This window comes from Meles meles, chromosome 17 (assembly GCF_922984935.1).
Source record: "Meles meles chromosome 17, mMelMel3.1 paternal haplotype, whole genome shotgun sequence".
In the NCBI taxonomy this organism is placed as follows: Eukaryota; Metazoa; Chordata; class Mammalia; order Carnivora; family Mustelidae; genus Meles; species Meles meles.
In genome coordinates this window covers 57591752-57614630 of record NC_060082.1, presented here as the reverse complement: position 1 = coordinate 57614630, position 22879 = coordinate 57591752, and the positions used below count along the sequence as shown (strand labels likewise).

The following is a 22879-nucleotide window of genomic DNA, read 5'->3' as shown; positions in this document are numbered from 1 at the left end:
TTTGTGTCTCTGGTGCATACTCAATGCTCAAGGAATATTTCTTTTTTTTTTTTTTAAGATTTTATTTATTTATTTGACAGAGAGAGATCACAAGTAGATAGAGAGGCAGGCAGAGAGAGAGAGAGGGAAGCAGGCTCCCTGCTAAGCAGAGAGCCCGATGTGGGACTCGATCCCAGGATCCCGAGATCATGACCTGAGCCGAAGGCAGCGGCTCAACCCACTGAGCCACCCAGGCGCCCAAGGAATATTTCTGAATAAATGATGCTATGGTTTTTTTTTTAAAGATTTTATTTATTTGGTATATATAGAGAGATCACAAGTAGATAGAGAGGCAGGCAGAGAGAGAGAGAGGGAAGCAGGCTCCCTGCTAAGCAGAGAGCCCAATGCGGGACTCGATCCCAGGACCCTGAGATCATGACCTGAGCGGAAGGCAGAGGCTTAACCCACTGAGCCACCCAGGCGCCCCTGTTATGGTTTTTTAATTCTCTGTGATTCACCTCTCCCCCCTCCCCCATACCATATTAAACAACTTCTCTTGGGAAAGTATTGCCTTTTTCAGCCATGATGAAGAAAACCTAACAAAAGGATCTGGCCAGGCCTGGGCCCTGCTAGAAGAGGCATGTCCCCACTACAATTCTCCCCAAATTCTCCCCATTCCCAATAGCCAAGTTCTACAGCACCCCTAGAATCCCGGTTCAGTACTGGCTTTGGTCTACTCTAATAAGTGCTTCCTTTTCATTTGCTCCAACATCAGGCCTCCTTTGGAGGGGAGCATAAAAGAACACTGGCAGATTCCAGTTGATTTAAACCAGTTAATGTGACATTGCTAACTATTGTTCAGTTCATTTGGGAATTCTGGGAGGTCTTCAGAGTTGTAAATGGGGATCTAGCAACTGATCATTTATTTTAAGAAAACCTGCAGAATACTCTCGGCCATAAAAAACAAAGAAACCTGAAACTCAGGGTAAGTGTAGCACGTGGGACTTTGCTGAGACCCTCAGGAGTCCCGAGAGGATAGCCAGTCGGCATTATCTGAAATTCTGAAGTCTTCCACTTCGCTACCCTTAGAACAACTGTTCCTGAAAACAGGGATGCAAGCCCACGAATGAACAAGTGTCTTCAATTTGTGCTCAGCTGGACAGACCCCCTCCCCTTGCCAATCAGGCTAACCCTGAAGTCACAGAAGGAACTTGTCCAGAATTTCCCTGAGAGCCAACTGCACAAAGAACTGTTGAAAAGGAGAATAAAATGTCCCAGGACCGGTGCACACTTCCCACCGCGTTGCCCAGCAGCTTAAAGCCAAAGGTGGATACACACAATGGCAGCTGTTCCAGGGGAAAAGTTCCCAGATGATCTCAAGCTCAGCTTTGCCAGACGGGACCCCCCCACCCACCCATCGCCGCCAGTGGCGTAAGACCAGTCTCCAGACTGGCCATTGCCGTCACACCGAGGTGGCCCTACCAGTTTGGCAATCATGGGACAGTCGGAAAAATGCACGTAATGGAAGACGAGGAACACAGATCAAGACAACACAAGATTCCAACAGCCTTATCTAACCGCGGGGACTTCAGAACTGGGCTTCTGCACATCGAAGCCAAGTGCATCCAGAGCGGTAAGTTCCAGGCGAATCCCTCTGCAAGATTCTTGATGAGATCAGCTGTCAGAGCATGGAATCTGGATCAGATGACCCTGTGAGCCTCACCATCTCTGTTGTGATGTAGGTTTCTTGCTTATTAAAGAGTTAGAGGGGGGGCGACTGGGTGGTTCAGTGGATTAAGCCTCTGCCTTCACCTCAGGTCATGATCCCAGGGTCCTGGGATCGAGTCCCGCATTGGGCTCTCTGCTCAGAGCGGAGACTGCTTCCCTTCCTCTCTCTCTGCCTGCCTCTCTGCCTGCTTGTGATCTCTGTCTGTCAAATAGATAAATAAAATCTTTAGAAAAAAAAAAAGAGTTAGAAGGATGATAACTGAGAATGTCAAAACTAGCTGGGATGGTGGGACAAAATGCTAGCACCTAATTTTATTTAATTAGAAGCAGAATCCTTTTATACAGCGTTTGACATGCTCCAAAGTCCAAAATCATCAATCTGTTCAGCACTGCTCATCTCCTCCTTGAGCTTGCCAAATGCCTACAAAGAACAGAAATGGTTTCATTTTAATCCAAGTCTATTTCCTTTTGTATAAAATATGTTTTTTCAAAATTTGCTTCAGTCCTTTGAGCTAACATGACAAGCCCCTGTATTTACGGAGCACTGTTGACTTTCCCAAACTCAGCTCTTTTCTATTACCTCTCTGGAATATAAGCTCCTGAGGGCACTATTGTGTCCTCAGAAGCGGTGCCCAACACAAAGTAGGGGCCCTCCCTTGTTTCTGACCCGTTAGCTCTATATTCGCTTTCACAGTGAGGGTTAGATGTTTCTGGTATGTTGCTGTCCTCAAGAAACAAATAGTTTCACCTCCAGCCAATCCCTGTACATTTATCAGATTATATGTTCACAAAGGTGCCCTCTGAAACAAAGCGAGCTGCATTGACAAGCCCAGTTTTGAAAAGTCTTGCTCTTTCTTCCATCAGAATGAAAGTTCGAGAAATTTCATAAAGAATTCATAATTGTTTATGTTTCCTTTTTTAAAAGATTTGGTTTATTTATTTGAGACAGAGGGAGTGAGAGCACCTGAGGAGGAGAGTCAGAGGGAGAAGCAGACTTCCGCTGAGCAGGGAGCCCGATGCAGGACCCCAGGATCATGACCTGAGCAGAAGGCAGATGCTTAACCCACTGAGCCACCCAGATGCCCCATAATTGTTTACGTTTCCTATCAGAGTCACACATTTTTGCCATGTCATTATTTAAGGAAACTTAATCGTATTGTAATACTTCCCCTTTTCTGGTTAAAGAAATTGTAAACACATTAGCAAAAAGGGAACCAGGGTTCTATCCGAAACACTAATGTAGTTAGAGAGAACAACTCTGAAACCCTAAAATTTCTTAGTGACCCAGATGCGTTTTGCTGTACGGGAGCAAGGCTATACATTTACTGTTTTGTAAAAGATCAATCAATCTCATTCTCTCTCTCTCTGTCTCTTTCTGTCTATTGAGAGGGCTTTTTGCAGTGACTTGCTACTTTTTTCTATGCTATTTGTCATAAACATAAAAGCAAAGACAGGTTGGTAAGCGCAGAAACACAGAATAACATCCATGTTTCATATATATACACACACATGTATATGTGTATATATATATATGAAAACATATATATATCATATATATATTCAATATTCAAGATACAATATATTCAGGGTACAATCTATTTCCATTTGGAGTATGAAAGCCATACAGGAACTGCTTGGCCATGTAGAACGAGCTCTTGTCTTCAGGTCTGTCCGCTAACTCAGGTCAGTTCTCAGTGGTCCAAGGAAGCTAACTCTCTTCCAAACAACAGTTCAGGTAGCCACAGAAGGAAAGGATCTGTGGCGCTGTTTTGGGCACAAATGTTTTTATTTCCCTTATCATTTAAAAACATCACGAAGGTGAACCTCTTGGCTTGATCCACTTATTGAAACTCATAGTCGGGTCAGTTAATGTTCAAGAAAAGTCACCGACTTCAAACCCATGGGATTTATACTCTTACAGAGTATATACACTTAACTTGAAATTGCCATCTTTGACAGTATCATTTAAAAAGAAATTATATACATTTTTCTAATGGGCATAACCCTTTATTAGAAGTTATCCATGGGCTAAACAGCACCAGCCTCTAATCTGCCTATTCCAATAACGTGACAATCTCATGTTGCTACCTATTGTTTTAGAAAAGCTTTTTAAATAAATGAATGCAAATACTCTACTGTCCTATAGTGCATGCCTTTCTATCCTAACCCCCATATCGCCCACCGCTTCCACTCCATAAAATGCAGGGTCATAGCTGTATAAGCTGCTTGAGTTCAAGGGAGCTGCTTTCAACAGCTCTCTCCATACTGGTTGACAGGTTCTGCTTCTCTTTTCCAGACCCTCAGGGAATCTTTCCAGGATGCTTCCTTTCTACCCTGCTACCCCCCCCCTCCACTAATTCTGCTTAGAGCCCCTTCGTTTCAGATCCAGCATTCACCCATCAGGCTGGTGTCTTTTCTAGAAAAAAGATGCTTCACACTCTCTTCTTGGGTTCTAGCCCTGGGCTCCTCATCCTGCAGCCTGGGGAGGACAGCCAGTCCCAGCCTTGGAGGGACATTCAGATGGCTTGGACTTGGTGGTAACGGCGAGCCGACCACCATGACCATTGACTTCTCGGTTGACCGGTCAACCTTGGCTACCAAAACATCTTTTTCTCACCACTCAGTTAACGGAATGATCGTCACAGGAAGGCAGAGGGATAAAGTAGTCCCTTGAGGGCATATGTGCTGAGTTTAGTGTCTGGAGCTGTGCTGTGCCCAATATTTGTTGTCAAGGCAGATTTGGGTGGGATGATCCCTCCTGTGTACCTTTGTCCCCTTCGACAAATCTAAATTTCTCTTTAGGGAAACCCAGACATAATCTGCTTCTCCATTACTTCATAGGGCAGTCGGGGTGGGTGGAGAAACCACAAAGCCCTAGCGGACAGACTGAAGCAATATTTATATTCTGGGCTTGGTCGTTCATGACGGAAGGGAAGCTGCGACGAAATGGTACCCAGGTCAGACTTCCTGCCACCAGCGGGGTGTTCCCCTGTGGTGAATACAAAGAATGGCTTGGCTGTCGAGCCCAGCGTCACAGGCCCTGTTGACCCAGGAGCAGGAGGACAATCAGTAATGCTATGTGATGGCTTTACATCTGTATTAGGCCGACGGCACGACCACCCCTCAAGTGACCTGAGTGAGAAGTCCGGTGGTCATCATAAACTCTTCCTCTGTTCCCCTCACACCAGTTTATTTACCAAGTCCTGAGGGCCTCACTTCTTTTTTTTTTTTTTTAAAGATTTTATTTTTTTATTTGACAAAGAGAGAGATCACAAGTAGGCAGAGAGGCAGGCAGAGAGAGGAGGAAGCAGGCTCCCCGCTGAGCAGAGAGCCCGATGCGGGGCTCGATCCCAGGACCCTGAGATCATGACCTGAGCTGAAGGCAGAGGCTTAACCCACTGAGCCACCCAGGCGCCCCTGAGGGCCTCACTTCTTAAACACGACTGGAATCCATCCCTTTCTTTCAGTGCCTCTGCTACTGATTCACTCCGAAGTTAGGTCTGTATTGCTGTGAACTGCCCCTCTTGGAACCGTTTTAGCTGAGTCCCAAAGGTTTTGGACCATTGTGTGTTCGTTTGCTTGTGTTTTCATACGATTTTTTATTTCTCCTTTATTTCCTGGTTGACCTGTTCATTGTTTAGTAACATGTTATTGAACCACCATGGATTGGTGCTCTTTCCAGATTTTTTTTTTTTTTTTTTTTTTTTTTTTTGGTGGTTGACTTCTAGTTTCATAGTATCGCAGTCAAGAAAGGTGCATGGCATGATTTCCATCTTCTTGAACTCACTGAGTCTTGTTTTGTAGACTTAAATGTGATCTATTCTGGAGAATAATTCATGTGCACTTGAAAAGAATGTGTATTTTGCTGTTTTAGGCTGCAAAGTTCCAAATATGTCTGTTAAGTTCATCTGTTCCACTGTGTCATTCAAAGTCAATGTTTCCTTGTTGATTTTTGGTTCAGGAGGTCTGTCCATTAAAGAAAATGGGGTGTTAAAGTTCCTTACTATTATGTATCTTTATTGTTGGGTTCCTTTATGCTTGTTATTAACTCTTTTTTTGTATTTGGGTGCTCCCAAGTTGGGTGTATAAATATTTACAATTGTTGTATCTTCTTGTTGGATCGTCCCCTCTATGGTTATACAGTGTCCTTCTTTGTCTCTTGCTACAGTCTTTGTTTCAAAGTCTAGTTTGTTAAATATAAATATTGCTACTCTAGCTTTCTTTTTTCTTTTTTTAAGATTCTATGTATTTATTCATTTTAGAGAGAGCGCTTGCTGGAGTGGGAGGAGGAGCAGAAGGGGAGGGAGAAAGAGAGGGAAGAATCTCTGGCGGGTTCCACAGCCAGTGGGGAGCCTGTCATGGGGCTTAATCTCATGACCCCGAGTACATGACCTGAGCTGAAACCAAGAATTGGACACTTAACTAATTGAGCCACCCAGCCACCCCTCCAGCTTTCTTTTGACATCCATTTGCGTGATAAAATATTTCTCCATTCCCTCACTTTCAATCTCCATGTGTCTTTAGGTCTGAAATTAGGCTCCTATAGGCAGCATATAGAAGGGTCTTGTATTTTAATCTGTTCTAACACTCTATGTCTGTTGATTGGAGTGTTTAGTCCATTTTCATTCAAAGTAATAATCATTATTATCATTTTAAAGATTTTATTTATTTTTTGAGAGAGAGAGCAAGTGAGAGAGAGAGAGAACACAAACATGGGGAGGGGTGGAGAGAGAGAGAGGCAGACTCCCTGCTGAGCAGGGAGCTCAATGCAGGGCTCGATCCCAGGACCCTAGGATCCTGACCTGAGCTGAAGCAAGATACCTAACTGACTGAGCCACCCAGGCACCCCCCCATTATTATTTTTTAAGATTTTATTTTAAAGTAATCTGTACACCCAACATGGGCTCAAAATCACAACCCTGAGATCAAGAGTCACATGCTCTACTGACTGGTGCCCCCAAAGTATTTGTTTTTCAAATTTTCATTTAAATTCTAGTTAGTTAACATTTAGTATAATATTTGTTTCAGGAGTAGAATTTGGTGATTCATCACCTCAGAGTAATTACTGATAGACATGTATTTGTCATCATCTTATTACTTGCATTGTGTTTGTTTCTGAAGATTTTCTCTGATCATTTCTTGTCTTTCCTTCATGGTTTCCTGGTTTTCTTTAGTAATATACTTGGATTTCTTTCTCTTTATTACTTGCATATTTAGTAGTGGTTTTGATACATGGTTACCATTAGGCGTATATAATGTCTTCTGCAAATAGCATCTGTATTAAGTTGATGGTTTAAGTTTGAACCCATTCTTAATTCCTCTCCCCCCAAGGTTTTGGGTATAAGGTGTCATATTTTATATCCTTTTGTTCTGTGAGTTCCTTGACTGATTTTTTACTGATTTAGAGTATTGTTTCCTACCCTCACACTGTCATTTTTGGTCTTTTCTTTCTGCTCAAAGAATCCTCTTTAATATTTCTTGTAGGGCTGGTTTAGTGGTCATGAACTACTTTAATTTAGTTTTGTTTTGTTTTGTTTGTCTGGTAAACTAGCTCTCTTTCTAATCTTAGAGCCTTGCTAGATAGAGTATTCTTGGCTGTAGGTTCTTCCCATTCAGCACTTTGAACATAACATGCCCCTCCCTTCTGGTGTTTCTGCTGAAAACCTGCTGATGGCCTGATGGGGTTTCCTTTGTAGGTAACTGTCTTCCTTTGTCTCACTGCTTTTAATATTTTTTCTTTATTACTATATTTTGCCATTTTAATTATACTATGTCTTGGCATTAGGGCACCTAGGTGGCTCAGTCATTTAAGCTCAGGTCATGATCTTAGGGTTGTGTGATTGAGCCCCATGTTGGCTTCTGTGCTCAGGATGGAGTCTGTCTCTTCATCTCTGCTCTGCCTTTCTCCCCACTCCCATGCTCTCTCATTCTCTCTCTAAAATAGATAAATAAAATCTTCAAACCAAACAGATACTATGTCTTGGTGTGTGGATCTGCTTTTATTGATTTTTGTTGGGCGTTCCTGGATCTGAATATCTGTTTCATTCCCAGAATAGGGAATTTTTCAGTTGGTATTTCTTCAAATAAATTTTCTGCCCCCTTTTCTCTTTCTTCTCCTTCAGGGACTCCTATAACACAAATGTTATGTTTGATGGCCTCAGTGAGTTCCCTAAATCTCTTCTCATTTTGCATAATTCTTTTTTCTCTCTTTTGTACAGCTAATTACTTTCCATTACTCTGTCTCCTGGGTCATTAACTTGTTCCTCTGCTTCTTCCAGCCTGCTGTTCATTCCATCAAGTGTATTTCTCATTTCATTTGTTGAGAACTTTATCTCTGCTATGCTATTTCTTATCTCTGTGTTAAGGGTCTCACTCAGGTCTTCCACTCTTTTCTCAATTCCAGTGAGTATCCTTATGGTCATTGCTTTAAATTCTCCATCAGCCAGGGGCACCTTGATGACCCAGTCAGTTAAGCATCTGACTCTTGGTTTCAGCTCAGGTCATGATCTCAGGGTCATGAGATTGAGCCCCGTATTGGGCTCCATGCTTAGTGAGGAGTTTGCTTGGGATTCTTTCCCTCTTCCTCTCCATCTGTCCCTCCCCACTGCGTTCTCTTTCTCTCTCAAATAAATAAATAAATAAAATCCTTAAAAAAATAAATTCTCCATCAGACATGTTACTTATATATGTTTTGCTTAGATCTCTGGTTGTGGCCTCATCCTGTTATTTCATTTGAGACAAATTCCTCTGTTTTCTCATTTTGTCTACCTCTGTGCCTGTTTCTGTATGTTAGGAAAGCTACATTTCCTATTCCTGAGGGTAATGTCCTCCTGCCATGTAGTGTTTCCTACTCCCCAGGGCCTGCTACTTCCAAGCCTGTCTCCAATGTGTGCTAAAGCTGTTGTTGTATCCTAGTCCCACTAGGTGTGCTCTGGTCTGTTTGTGAAATGAAACCTGTTGCTACTGCCACCAGAACTGAGGCCTTGCAAAACTCCTGGGTAAGGAGATGCAGTGTTGGCAGGACTTTGGACCTGTTTTCTGGGGGAGGGAGTCCATTGCTCTGGGACTGAGGCAAACGTGACTGAGAATGGTGGTTCCACCAGAGTGTCGGGGGATCGGGGCTTGGGGCAAGCAAGGTAGGTAGCCAGTGCTTCCTACAGGTGGCCCCGTGCTTATGCTGAGGTGTGGGGGAGGGAAATGGCACCAGCCAGTTCCTTTTTTCCCATAGGGGTCTATCCATGCATGAATGCTGCCCCTCTGAGACATGCTCTGAGATGAGCAACTAACCTCCCCACTGTGTGCCCCAGGTGCTCTTCAGATTTCTGTCTGCTGGCTGTTTGCCTGCCTTCTCTTGGAGTATCTCCGGTGTACCCTGAGCTCTTCCCAAGCCAAGCTTCTGAACTTTAAAACTCTAGGCTTTCAACCCCACTGGTTATGAGAACTCATGAAATTCAGCCTCTCTTGCTTTCCAAGCCAATTGCTGTTGTGTTTCTTTTTCCCTGTGAGCTTCTCTGTGTTCTAGTTTGTCTCTTGCTCTTCTCTGAGATTGTGGCTCCCTCCCCACTGCAGAAGCCATGATCCACTTCTCTCCCAAACCAGGTCTCCACGCTTCCTACCTTCTTCAATATGACCTCTTTTCTATCTTTAGTTGTGGAGTTTATTCTGCCAGTCTTTAGAGAAATCTCGGGCTTATTTAAGATGATTTGATAGTATCTAGTTGCATTTGTGGGACGAGGTGAGCCTAGGGGCCTCCTACTTCACCACCATTTTCCCTGAAAAAGCCCACCTATGCCACTGATTGAATTCAGGTCCTCATCATTCATCACCTGAACTGTTGATCTTAGAACTTTGCCTCCTTGTGTCCAGACTCACCACCTCAATATCTTCTACAAAATTACTACTAATATGCTCAGATTTCACTCCACACCTTGTCACCCATGCCAGCTGAGAACCTTTTAGCAACACCTGCTGCTTCAGGCTGAAGTTCAAACACACCAGCATGGCGAGCTGACTGCTACTTGGGCCCATGGCCACATGTCCCTCATTCCACCACATCCCCCTAATTTCAGTTTCCTGATCACATCACATACTCACCCCTTTCATTTACCTCCTGGTGGTGGTGCTGGTGGTGGGAGGGGACAGACAAGGAGCACGTTGTGTAACAAACAAGAAGGGGTCGGTGTCATGGACAGAAACGCAGCAGGGGAGCAGGACCAGGAGTGCCCCAGGGGCTATGGAGGCCATTCTAGTTTTTTACGGAGTGGTCAGGGAGGGCCTCAGAGAGAAGGGACATTTGAACAAAGACAAGGAAGGGAAGGAGCCAGCTGAGTGAGTGTCTGGCGGTAAATCATTCAGGGAAGAGCGTAGAGCGAGGGAAAAGTCCCTGAGGCCAAAGCTCCTGGAAGGAGGCCAGCGTGAACTGAGCAGCATGGGTAAGGGGGAGAATGGCAAAAGTCAAAGTGAGAGACTGGGGGGACCTCATGAAGATCTATTCCCTATGAGAAGAGGAGCTGCTGGCAGGTAGAGCCCAGGAATTACTTGTTGAAAGGATCACGCTGGCTGCTGGGTGTGAGGCAGGGATGGATGGGGTGAGCACCAGGGCGGCTGTGGTGGGGCTGGTGAGGCTGGTCAGGCTCTGGAGGTAGTGTAAAGGCGGGTCTCATGGATTTGCCGAAGGGTGGGATGTGGGGTAGAAGGGAAAGAAAGGTGAAAAGCATGGCGTCCAGGAAGACTTGGACAAGCAGGTTTGGGGGCATAAGATCAGGAGTTCCCAGCTGGACTTGGGAAGTTGGGGATTCTTGAACTCTCCAGCATGTTCTCCTGCAAGCCTTCCCCCATCTCTCCCCTCACTCAGAAAACGCACTCTGGTTCTCCCATAACTCCGGGGAGTGTTTTGCTGTCAGGGCCCTTAGCACACGGAACAAGGCTTGGAGCACAGATGTTTTAGATTAAGCACGTGTTGACTCAGACTAGAAAGCAAACCCGTAACTTCTGTTCTGGCAGCAAAGGAGTCACTGAAATGGAGCTTGCTCCCTTCTGGCATAAACAACTGAAGACTGGTCAAAATATATGAAACGACGGGTGCTTGGATACTGGGACACTTGGCCTTTGGGACATTTGGCCACGTAGCCTGTGGTCCCTGAGGCAAGGGAAACAAATAAGGTGAGTCCTGAATCAGCCCATTTTCTGCCTTGAAGGCAATTTTGACACTGCTGGGCAGGGAATGGGAACCCATGCAGAACCCAAGCGGATCTTGCTGAATTGAAGAGACAAAGACTGAGGAGGGGCGGCGCTGAGGTGATTCGCAGTTTGTGGGGCAGAAGGTAGAGGAGGGAGAAGCTAGGCAAGGAAAGTGCTCCAGAAACGGGGGTTCCCTAGAGACTTTGTGTGGAGACCAATCTGGGTGTGAATAGGGCAAAACACCCTGGGGCCTGGAAAGAACAATGTGTGGGATTCTACAGGCTAACCATTCCTTGAGCTCAGGCAGGGCTGGAAGACTGAGTTCCTGCCCTGCACAGTGGAGGGCCCCATTGAATACCCAGGGCACTGAGGAAAGACCCCAGGAGGGTCACTGCCTCAGTAGGAGGGCTGAGTTAGCCTGACAGGAAAGACTTAATACAAACAAACAAACAATCATCAACCCCATCTGCAAATAACCGCCCAACAAAGCAGACTTTAATACTCCATAAAAGGAGATGGTAACAACATTACAGTCACAATGCCAGGAATTTAAAAGAGCCCCAAACCCATGAAATATTTAGGATTGTATCCAGCGTGTGTAGGAAGTGGCTCAAATTCTCTCATCTCTCCTGAACCACTTAGAGACCTCACGTTGATCGCTCCAAATTGGTCACGGTGTGCCTATTTTACATGCAGAAATTGGCACAGAACAAATTGGGGTTTTATGACACCCACCCAAAATTTGCTTTGCCGGTGCACCGCTGGATAAACATAACAAAATATGGGATGACCTCCATAATAAAACATTGCTAAGAGAAGTTAAAGGAGACCTAAATAAATGGAGAGAGAGAGAATTTGGTCCTGGGTTGGAAGATTCTGTGTTGTTCAGATGTCCATTCCTCCCACATGACCCTAGAGATTCAGTGGAATCTTGAAAAAAATCCCAACAGAGAGGCTGACATTAACATCTGTGGAGGAGACCCAAAGTCCTAGGATAAGTTGAAAGTTGAAAAAGAAGAAATGAAAAAAAAATTTTAAAAAGGGGGGGCATCTGGGTGGCTCAGTGGGTTAAGCCTCTGCCTTCGGCTTGGGTCATGGTCTCAGAGTCCTGGGATCAAGCCCCGCATCGGGCTCTCTGTTCAGTGGGGAGCCTGCTTCCCTCTCTCTCTGCCTACTTGTGATCTCTGTCTGTCAAATAAATAAATAAAATCTTTAAAAAAAAAGAAAAGAAAAAGAAGAAATGAGGGGCACCTAGGTGGCTCAGTCATTAAGTGTCTGCCTTTGGCATGGGTCATGGTCCCAGGGTCCTGGGATAGAGACCTGAATCGGGCTCCCTGCTTGGCAGGAAGCCTGCATCTCCCTCTCCCACTCCCTCTGCTTGTATTCCCTCTCTCGCTGTACCTCTCTCTCTCTGTCAAATAAATAAATAAAAATCTAAAAAAAAAGAAAGAAAGAAAGATAGAAAAAGAAATGAGTTGGAGGACTTACACTACCAGGTTTTAATGTTTACTGCAAAGCTCTCCTCATGAAGACAGTGTGGTGTAGGGTGTATGATAAGATATACAGACCAAGGAAACAGAGTCTAGAAAGTCACCCAGATACAGAGAGCCAACTGACGTTCTTGGCCCCTAGCCATTTAATGGCTACTTTATTGAGATTTCGTAATTGTTATTTGGGACATTTGTTAATCCTCATGTAAAAAAGAAAATTCCAAGTAAAAGTTATCATGATGATGTTTCATAACATAGAATTTCGGCCTTTAGTCACCCTGTCCTGGGAAGGACTCAGAACTATTCTATGAAATAATGTGTGCTTTGCCCACAAACATTCCCTTGGCCATTCTTCGTGAATTAGACTCTTGGTCAGTCCAGTGGCCTACCTCTAATTAAAGTATGGTTGGGGCGTGCCTGGGGGTTGCTCAGTCGGTTAAGAGTCTGCCTTTGGATTTTGGGTCAGGTTATGGTATTGGGGTCCTGAGATTGGCTCTATGTTGGACTCTGCGCTGGTAAGGAGCCTGCTTGGGTTCTCACCCTCTGCCTCTCCCCCACTAAGAAAATAAATTAAAATAAAATAATGTATTGGGACATATTCCTAATCAGCAACATAAAATAATTCTCATTCTTTCTAAATATATGTACTGAAGGGTGCCTGGGTGGCTCAGTCAGTTAACTGCCTGCCTTCAGCTCAGGTCATGATCCCAGGGTCCTGGGATGGAGACCCGCATCGGGCGCCTGCTCAGCAGGAAGCCTGCTTCTCCCTCTGCTTGCTGTTCTTCCTGCTTGTGCTCTCTCTCTGTCTGTCAAATAAATAAATAAAATCTTTTTTTAAAAGAGTCTATTTTATGGCTTGCCTCTTTCCCTCCCCTCCCATGTTCATCCATTTTTTAAAAAGATTTATTTATTTGAGAGAGAGAGAGAGAGAGAGAGAGACAGCACAAGCAAGATGGGCAGAGGGAGAGAGAGAGAGAGAGAGAGAGAGAGAATCTCCAGCAGATGCCATACTGAGGGTGGCACCCGATGTGGGGCTCAGTCTCACGACCCTGAGATCAAGACCTGAACTGAAACTGAGTCCAACACTTAAACAACCACGCCACCTAGGTGCCCCCATCTGTTTTGTTTATTAAATTCCACATAAGAGTGAAATCATATGGTATTTGTCTTCCTCTGACTGACTTATTTCGCTTAGCATAATACAGTCTAGCTCCATTCACAATGCTGTGAACAACAAGATTTCGTTCTCTTTTATGGCTGAGAATCCATTGTATATATACACCACCACTCCTTTGTCCATTCATCAGTCAAGGGACATTTGGGCTCTTTCTGTAATTCGGCTATTGTGAAAAATGCTGCTGTAAACTTCAGGGCGCATGTGTCCCTTTGATTCTGTATTTTTGTATCCTTTGGGTAAATACCTAGTAGTGCAATTGCTGGATTATAGGGTGGTTCTATTTTTAGCTTTTTGAGGAACCTCCATGCTGTTTTCCAGAGCGGCTGCACCAATTTACATTCCCACCAACATTGTAAGAGGGTTCCCCTTTCTCCACATCCTCCCCAATATCTTCTGTTTCCTGTGTTTTTTATTTTAGTCATTCTGAGAGGTGTGAGGTGGTCTCTCATTGTAGTTTTGATTTGCATTTCCCTGATGATGAGTGATGTTGAACATCTTTTCAGGTGTCTGTTGGCCATCTGGATGTTTTCATTGAAGAAATGTCTATGCATATCTACTAACCATTCTTAACTGGATTATTTGTTTTTGGATTGTCAAGTTTGATAAGTTCTTTATAGATTTTGGATATTAACGCTTTATTAGATATGTCATTTGTAAATATCTTCTCCCATTCCAAAGGTTGTCTTTTAGTTTTGTTGATTATTTTCTTTGCTCTGCAGAAGATTGTTATATTGATGAAGTCCCAATAGTTCATTTTTGCTTTTATTTCCCTTGCCTCTGGAAATGTTCCTAGTAAGAAGTTGCTATTGCTGTTCTCAAGGATTTTGATGGTTTTCTGCCTCACATTTAGATGTTTCACTCATTTTTAGTTTATTTTTGTGCATGGTGTAAGAATGTGGTCTGGTTTCATCTTTTGCATGTTGCTGACCAGTTTTCCCAACACCATTTGTTGAATAGACTTTTTCCCATTGCATGTTCTTTCCTGCTTTGGCAAAGATTACTTGACTATAGAGTTGTGGGTCCACTTTTGGGTTTTCTATTTTGTTGCATGTGTCTGTTTTTATGCCAGTACTAAACTGTTCTGATGATTACAGCTTTGCAATATAACATGAAGTCTGGAATAGTGATGCCTCCAACTTTGTTTTTTGTTTGTTTGTTTTTCTCCAAGATTGCTTTGATTTCTTGGGGTCTTCTGTGGTTCCATACAAATTTTGACATTGTTTGTTCTACTTATGTGAAAAATGCTGGTAGTATTTTGATAGGGATTTCATTAAATGTGTAGATTACTTTGAGAAGTATAGACATTTAACAATATTTGTCTTCCAATCCATGAGTATGGAATGTTTTTCCATGTCTTTGTATCTTCTTCAATTTCTTCCTTAAGAGTTCTATAGTTTTCAGAGTGCAGATCTTTAAACCTCTTTGGCTAGGTTTTTTCCTACGTATCTTATGGTTCTTGGTGTAATTATAAATAGGATCAATTCCTTAATTTCTCTTTCTGCTGCTTCATTTTTGGTGCATAGAAATGCAACAAATTTCTGTATGTTGTTTTGTATCCTGCAACTTTACTGAACTCATGTATCAGTTCTAGTAAATTTTTGGTGGAGTCTTTCGGGTTTTCTACATAGAGTATCATGTCATTTGCAAATAGTGAAAGTTTGACTCCTTCCTTGGATTTGGATGCCTTTCATTTTTATTTTGTTGTCTGATTGCAGCAGCTAAGACATCCAGTACTATGTTAAATAACAGTGGTGATAGTGGGCCTCCCTCTCTTGTTCCTGATTGTAGGGGGAAAGCTCTCGGCTTTTCCCCATTGAGATGCTATTAACTGTGTATTTTTCATATATGACCTTTATGATGTTGGGGTACATTCCATCTATCCCTACTTTGTTGAGGTTTTTTGGTCAAGAATGGGTGCTGTACTTTGTCAAATGCTTTTCCTGCATATATTGAGAAGTTCATATGGTTCTTATCTTTTCTTTTATTAATGTGGTATGTCACATTGATTGATTTGTGGATATTGAAACACCCCTGCATCCCAGGAATAAATCCCACTTGATCGTGGTGAATAATTCTTTTAATGTACTGTTGAATTCTATTTGCTAGTCTTCTTGTTGAGAATTTTTGCATCCATGTTCATCAGGGATCTTGGCCTGAAATTCTCCTTTTTAGTGGGGTCTTTGTCTGGTTTTGGAAGGCTTCATAGAATGAGTTTGGAAGTGTTCCTTCCATTTTTATTTTTTGGAATAGTTTGAGAAGAATAAGTATGAACTCTTCTTTAAATGTCTGGTAGAATTCCCCTGGGAAGCCATCTGGCCCAGACTTTTGTTTGCTGGGAGATTTCTAATTACTGATTAGATTTCTTTGCTGGTTTGGGTCTGTTTCAAGTTTTCTATTTCTTTCTATTTCAGTTTTGGTAGTTAATATGTTTCTAGGAATTTATCTACTTCTTCTCGATTGTGCAAATTGTTGGCATATAATTTTTCATAATATTCTCTTATAATTATTTGTATTTCTGTGGTGTTGGTTGTGATCTCTCCTCTCTCATTCATGAGATTATTTTTTTGGGTCCTTTATCTTTTCTTTTTGATAAGTCTGGCTAGGGGTTTATCAATTTTATTAATTCTTTCAAAGAACTAGCTCCTGGTATCATTGCTCCATTCTTCTGAGTTTTGTTTTGTTTCTACAGCATTGATTTCTGCTCTAATCTTTATTATTTCCCTTCTGCTGCAGGCTTAAGGTTTCATTTGTTGTTCTTTCTCTAGCTCCTTTAGGTGTAAGGATGGGTTGCATATTTGAGATTTTCCTTGCTTCTTGAGATAGGCCTGCATTGCTATATTTCTTCTTATGGCTGCTTTTGTTGCATCCCAAGGGTTTTGGAGTGTCATGTTTTTATTGTGATTTGTTTCCATGTATTTTTAAATTTTGTCTTCAATTTCCTGGTTAACCCATTCATTCTTCAGTAGGATGATCTTTAACCTCCATGTATTTGTGGTCTTTCCAAATGTTTTCTTGTGGTTGACTTCAAGTTTCATATTGTTGTGGTTGGAAAATATGCATGGTATGATCTCAGTCTATACTTGTTGAGGTCTGACTTGTGACCCAGTATGTGATCTATTCTGGAGAATGTCCCATGTGCACTCAAAAAGAACGTGTATTCTGCTGCTTTAGGATGAAATGTTCTGAATATATCTGTTAAGTCCATCTGGTCCAATGTGTCATTCAGAGCCATTGTTTCCTTTTTGATTTTCTGCTTTGAAGATCTGTCCATTGCTGTAGGTGGGGTGTTAAAATCCACCACTGAAATTATGGTTCTTCTATGTTTGTTATGAATTATTTTAAATATCTGGGTGCTCTCAAGTTGGGACCATAAATATTGACAAGTGTTAAGATCTTTTTGTTGGATAGATCCCTTTATTATGATACAGTGAGTGCCCCTCTTCAGCTCTTGTTACAACCACTGGTTTAAAATCTAGTTTGTTTGATCTAAGGATGGCTACCCTGGCTTTCTTTTGATGTCCATTAGCAATGAGAAATTCTCCATCCCTTTGCTTTCAATCTGCAGGTGTCTTTGGGTCTCAGACGAGTCTCTTGCAAGCAGCATACAGATGCGTCTTGTTTTTTTTTTTTTTTTAAAGATTTTATTTATTTATTTGACAGAGAGAGATCACAAGTAGACAGAGAGGCAGGCAGAGAGAGAGAGAGAGGGAAGCAGGCTCGCTGCTGAGCAGAGAGCCCGATGCGGGACTCGATTCCAGGACCCTGGGATCATGACCTGAGGCAAAGGCAGCGGCTTAACCCACTGAGCCACCCAGGCGCCCCGTGTCTTGTTTTTTTAATCCATCCTGACACCCTATGTCCTTTGACTGGAGAATGTAGTCCATTTACACTGAGTAATTGTTGAAAGATATGAATTTAGTGTTCTTATATTACTTGTTACATCTCTGTTTCTGAAGGATTTCTGTTCACCTCTAGTCTTTGTTGTTTTTGGTCTTTCTTTCCCACTCAAAGACTCCCCTTTAATATTTCTTGCAGGGCTGGTTCAGTGGTTATGAACTCCTTTAGTTTTTGTTTGTCTGGGAAACTCTTTATCGCTCCTATTCTGAATGGCAGCCTTGCTTGATAAAATATTCCGGACTACCTATTTTTCCCATTCAGCAGGTTGAACATACCAGGCCACCTTCTTCTGGCCCACCAAGCTTCTGCAGTGACATCTGCTGCTAAACTGATGTGACTTCCCTTATAAGTTAGGGACTTCTTTTCTCTTGCTGCTTTGAGGCTGTTTTCTTTGACTCTGTATTTTGCAAGTTTAACTACAATGTGTCTTGGTGTTGGCCTGCTTTTGTTGATTTTGTTTGGAGTTCTCTGTGCCTCCTGGATTTGGATGTCTGTTTCTTTCCCCAGATTAGGACACTTTTTGGCTATAATCTCCTCAAATAAGCCTTCTGCCCCTCCTTTGCCCTCTCTTCTTTTTCTTCTAAGACTCCTATGAAATTCTTCTTCCTCTGAGACTCCTATGAAATGAGCATTATTACATTTTATGGAGTCACTGAGTTCCTGAAGTCTACATTCATGATCCAAGAGTTTTCTTTCCATCTTCTTTTCAGCCTCATTATTTTCCACAATTTTACCTTCTATGTCACGTACTCGTTCCTCTGCTTCTTCTATCCTTGTGGTCACTACATCCAGTCAGTTTCAAATCTCAGTTATAGCATTTTTTTATTTTGGCCTGACTAGTTTTTAAATGTTTTATCTCTGTGTTAAGGTACTCCCTGGTGTCTTCTATGCTTTTCTCAAGCACAGATAGTATCCTTGTGATTGTTGCCTTAAATTCTGGCTCAGGCATATGACTTCTATATGTTTCCATGAGATCCCTGGCCATGACCTTTTCTTGTTCTTTCTTTTGGGATGAATCCTTCATCTTGGCATTTTGTCCAAGTCTCTGTCTTCAGTATGTTAGGAAGGCCTGTTATGTTTCCCGTTCCTGAGAGTACTGTAATGGCTTTATTATGAAGAGGCCATATATCATCCAGGGCCTGGTGCTTCAGGCAGTGTCCTGTTGTGTGCTGCGTGCACCATGCTACGTGCACTGTGTTGCTGTGTTTTGGCTGCTCTTTCCCTCAGGTCAGTCCTCTGCAGAGTTTCTCCTTGCCGTCAGTGGGCAGTGTTTGGCCCTTGGCCAGAGTGTAACGAGTTTCAACTAGATGTGCTCTGGTCTGCTTGTTAGAAGAGATCTGATGTGATTTCCACTAGAGCTGAAGTTTTGCAGAACCCTGTGATCAGTAGGTGTGGTTCGTGACAGGGAGACTGTGCTGGTCTTCTGGGAGAGGGCCCCACTGCTCTGGTTCTCAACTACACTTGCCCAAGAAAACAGTACCTGCAGAGCACAGGGAGCTAGGGCTTGGTGTAAGCAGGTTAGGTTGCCATTGTTGGCACTGTGCTGCTTACTGAAGTTAGTTTATGCTGATGGGTGGGTGGTGAATGGCACCATCCCTCTCCCTCATCCTGGGAGTAGGGGAATAGGGAAGCTCTCTTTTTTATCCCAGTCAAGCCAACTGGGTTTTAAAACTCCAAACTTTAAGGACCTGGCCTGGTAGGGACTCATGCTGGTCCTCTGGGGGAGGGTCATGCCATGCTGGGACTCCTGCAGGTTTGTCCCAGAAGGGTGGTCACATCGAGCACAGGAGTGTGGGGTTTGGAGCAAAGCACAGCAAAAGGCCCGAGTCCAGGTTACCTGCCCTCAGCAGGTGTCTCTGTCCGTATGCCAAGCGGCAGAGGAGGGCAGTGGTGCTGATTGGCTCTTTTGTCCCCTGAGAGGCAGTGCCACCCCTCCCAGATGTGCCTCAAGAAGGGGGAACCATCTCTCCGAGTGCGTCCCAGGGGAGCCTCCGGTCGTGCCGTCCTCTCCTGGGCATCTGCTCTCCTTCTCCACAGGAGCATTACAGTGCCCACCGGGCTCCACACCAACCACACTTTGCACCTCTAAACCTCCAGTCTTTGAGCCCCACTGGTTGTAACAACTCACGATAATCAGCCCCCCTCATTTTCCCAGTCGGTGGCTTTGGGAAGTGTTTTCCTCCGCATGTCCCTGTACACCACCCCCTGCCCCCGGTCTGTGACTGGAGGCCCCTCCTCTCCACAGCATTTGTGACCCGTTTCTCCTCCGGATCACGTCTCCACACCTCTCGCCTTCCACGGTGTGGCCTCTTCTCTCCCTCTAGTTATGTAGTTTGTTCTGTCAGTCCTCAGATTGATTTCTTGGGTATATAGAGGGATTTGAGATTTCTCTAGAGGTGTTCAAGGAAGTCTAGGATCCTCCTCTTACTCTGCTGTGTTAGCTCCTCCTAACCTCCTCCGAACTCTATTAAAATAACATGGTTCTTTGTGTGTCCCTGAGGTACCATAAGGTCAGTAGTGGGTTAACGTCCTCATCTTTATTTTCACGGCTATGATGAAAATACACCCTGAGTATCTCAGTTAATCTGAGTAAACATCTGTTACCTGCAGTCGAAGAGCTTATATAACACACGAAGTTTTAAAATAAAAATATTCTGCACAGTAAGTCCCGAAGCTTCCCTCAGTGTTCTGCGCAGAGCAGACACTGTCACCAGCTCTGAGTCCCAGGACCTCTTCTACCCAGTCATGTCACCCATGGCAATGTCCCACCGTTTCCCCTTAGCTCCAAAATCTAACTCCTGCCAAACTACCTACTTGATCTCTCCACGTACTTGTCTAATGGGAATGTTATAATATGACGTGATCCAAAATGTTATCCTGGCATTTCCCTGTCTTCATTCACTTCTCCAAGCCTTCTTGTTTCTGTAAATGACATTGGCCTCCAAGTCTCTAGGAAAGCCAGGTGTTCATCATTCCTGCCATCCCTGCCGTCCCCGCCTCCGAGCTATAGGTGAGTCCTGTCCGTTCCCCATCTGCAATCCAGCCACGTCTCTCCATCCACAACACACCACCACCATGTCTCCTGAGAGTCGATTCTGGAGCCTCCTGATCAATCTTGTGGATTCTGCCTTCCTCTACTCTCATGTCTACACGGTCAGCAGGGTGATATTCTCAAAAAGGAAATCTGATTAGACCAGGTTCCTACATAAAACCAACCAGTGACTTCCCATTGGTGTTTAAAACAAAACTGAAGTTCCCGTTTTGTGGCATCCATGGTCTGGACTGGTTATTTGGCTGTCTCTCAGCTCCAAACCCATCCTTCTTTTCTAACGTTGTTTTGCTGGGTTTAGGATTCTAAGGGCTATATTTCTTCACTTGACACTTGCTAGTTTGTTTGTTTGCTTGTTTGTGGGGTACAAGAGTTTTGGGAACATCACTCCCTTCTGTCAGTGGTAACTCCTTCCCACAGCAACAGTTGGGACAAATCTGCAGTCTTTCCAGTGCTTTGCACCCAGTGCCAGCCTCATCACGACCCACAGAAATGCCAGGACCCGTCAGCTCTTGCCTCCTCAGAGTTCTGGATTCAGGCAGAAGGAACTCGTCTTCTGAGCTCAGAGACATCGACATGAGCCCAGCTGTGCCCTCTTCTCGGAGGTCTGAGTGTCCGGCCGGCGGGGTCCTCCTCCACACTCGCCCATTTTAATACCAACCTCTTCCCTTGGGTCCTGCAGCTCTTGGGATGTTAGCTGCTTCCTGAATTTGCTACTTTCGTGGTACCTTACCCTATGGTTTTGCCTCTTCAGTTACCTAGTCAATGAGTCTGCACACCAAATGCTCCCTGTTAAAATTATGGGTGTCCTTTCTCTCCCTGACACAAAGTCCCACGTGATCTGGCTCCTCTGAGTTTACCGGTCCCACCTCACACAGCCCTCCTCCTCCATCCCTGCTCCTCGGCTACACCAGCCTGACGTCCGTCCCTGGGAAGCTCTTCCCTGCCTCCTGGACTTTAGGCAATTTTTTTTTTCCTCTGCATGGATTGCTCTCCTCCAGGAATTCATTGAGGCCAGACCCTCTGTGTCTGTGACCTCACCTTCATCATCAGGTAGAGCTCGGATACCACGTACTCAGAGACAACTTCCCTGACGGCTCTTTCTAAAGTGCTCCTGTTCTCCCTCGCATATATCGTCACCTGCGTATTTCTTCTCTGCACTTAAGATATGTAATTATCTTGGTGTTGTCTCTTCATTTGCTTGTCTATTGTCTGTCTTCCCCACTGGAATGTACCTTCCACGTGCCCAGGGTGCTTGTTTGCACTTAGTGCGTTTTCTGGTACACAGGTGGTGCTCAATCCTTGTCGAGTTAATGAATGAGCGGAGTTACGGTTGGGAAAAGACAGATCTGAATGAGGAAATGCACGGGACCGGGTGCCGGATACCTGGTGTGACACAGACACTTCCAAGGATCAGGCTTCTGACTCTCAGCCCTGTCCTCGGTGACCGACGGAGCTTCCCAGCTTGTCTCTGGTGAGCCGAGATGTCCCTGGTCTGTGGCTCTCCTGTCTTCTTTCTGTTTGGTATCCTTTAATCTTTCTCAGCTGACTAGTCCTTTCAAGGACTCCCAATTCTGGGGCTCATTTTCACAGAAAGATCGGGGCAAACACACGGTTTAAGTGACTGTGATATTCTTTAGTGTTAACTCTTTGAAGGACATTGACTTTTTTCCCCTGGTAAGCACCCCCATGCCAAGGATGCTTTAGAGCAAGAATTCTGAGTTTTTGTGACTTTGGAGTGTTTTGTTGTGAATGCATTATTTATTTATTTAAGAGTTTATTTATTTATTTGACAGACAGAGATCACAAGCAGGCAGAGAGGCAGGCAGAGAGAGAGAGAGAGAAGCAGGCTCCCTGCTGAGCAGAGAGCCCGATGGGGTGCTTGGTCCCAGGACCTGAGACCATGACCTGAGCCGAAGGCAGAGGCTTTAACCCACTGAGCCACCCAGGCGCCCCTGCATTTATTATTTAAAGAGTAACTATGGGGCGCCTGGGTGGCTCAGTCAGTTAAGCATCTGACTCTTGGTTTCAGCTCCCGTTCTGATCTCAGGGTCATGAGATCAAGTCCCTCGTCAGACCCTGTGCTCAGTGGGGAGTCTGCTTGAGATTCTCTTTCCCTCTCCCTTTTGTGCTCTCTCTCTCTCTAAAATAAATAACTCTTAAAAAAAAGAATAACTATAAAAATGCAAAAGACCAAATTTGGTGGAAAAGCAATTAAAAGAACAAGGAAACAATTACTATGTATGCTGGGAAGAACTAATATTTGTCCTCATACAAATGCTCTGGTCACATGCCTCTGCTCCCCCTGCTCGTGCTCTCTCCGTCTCGCCCAAGTAAATAAATAAAAAAATCTTAAAAAGAAAAACCGAACACATTTCA

At 44.0% G+C, this 22879-nt stretch overlaps 1 protein-coding gene across 1 annotated transcript in view; it reads left to right on the top strand.

Annotated features, from left to right (window-relative positions):
* Positions 1–1491: 1491 nt before the first annotated feature.
* Positions 1492–22879, top strand: part of LOC123927631 — a 30378-nt gene continuing 8990 nt past the window's right edge. The window contains exon 1 of the mRNA XM_045982305.1: positions 1492–1612. Coding sequence (XP_045838261.1) covers positions 1492–1612 — 121 coding nt within the window. The remainder of the gene's footprint in view (positions 1613–22879) is intronic.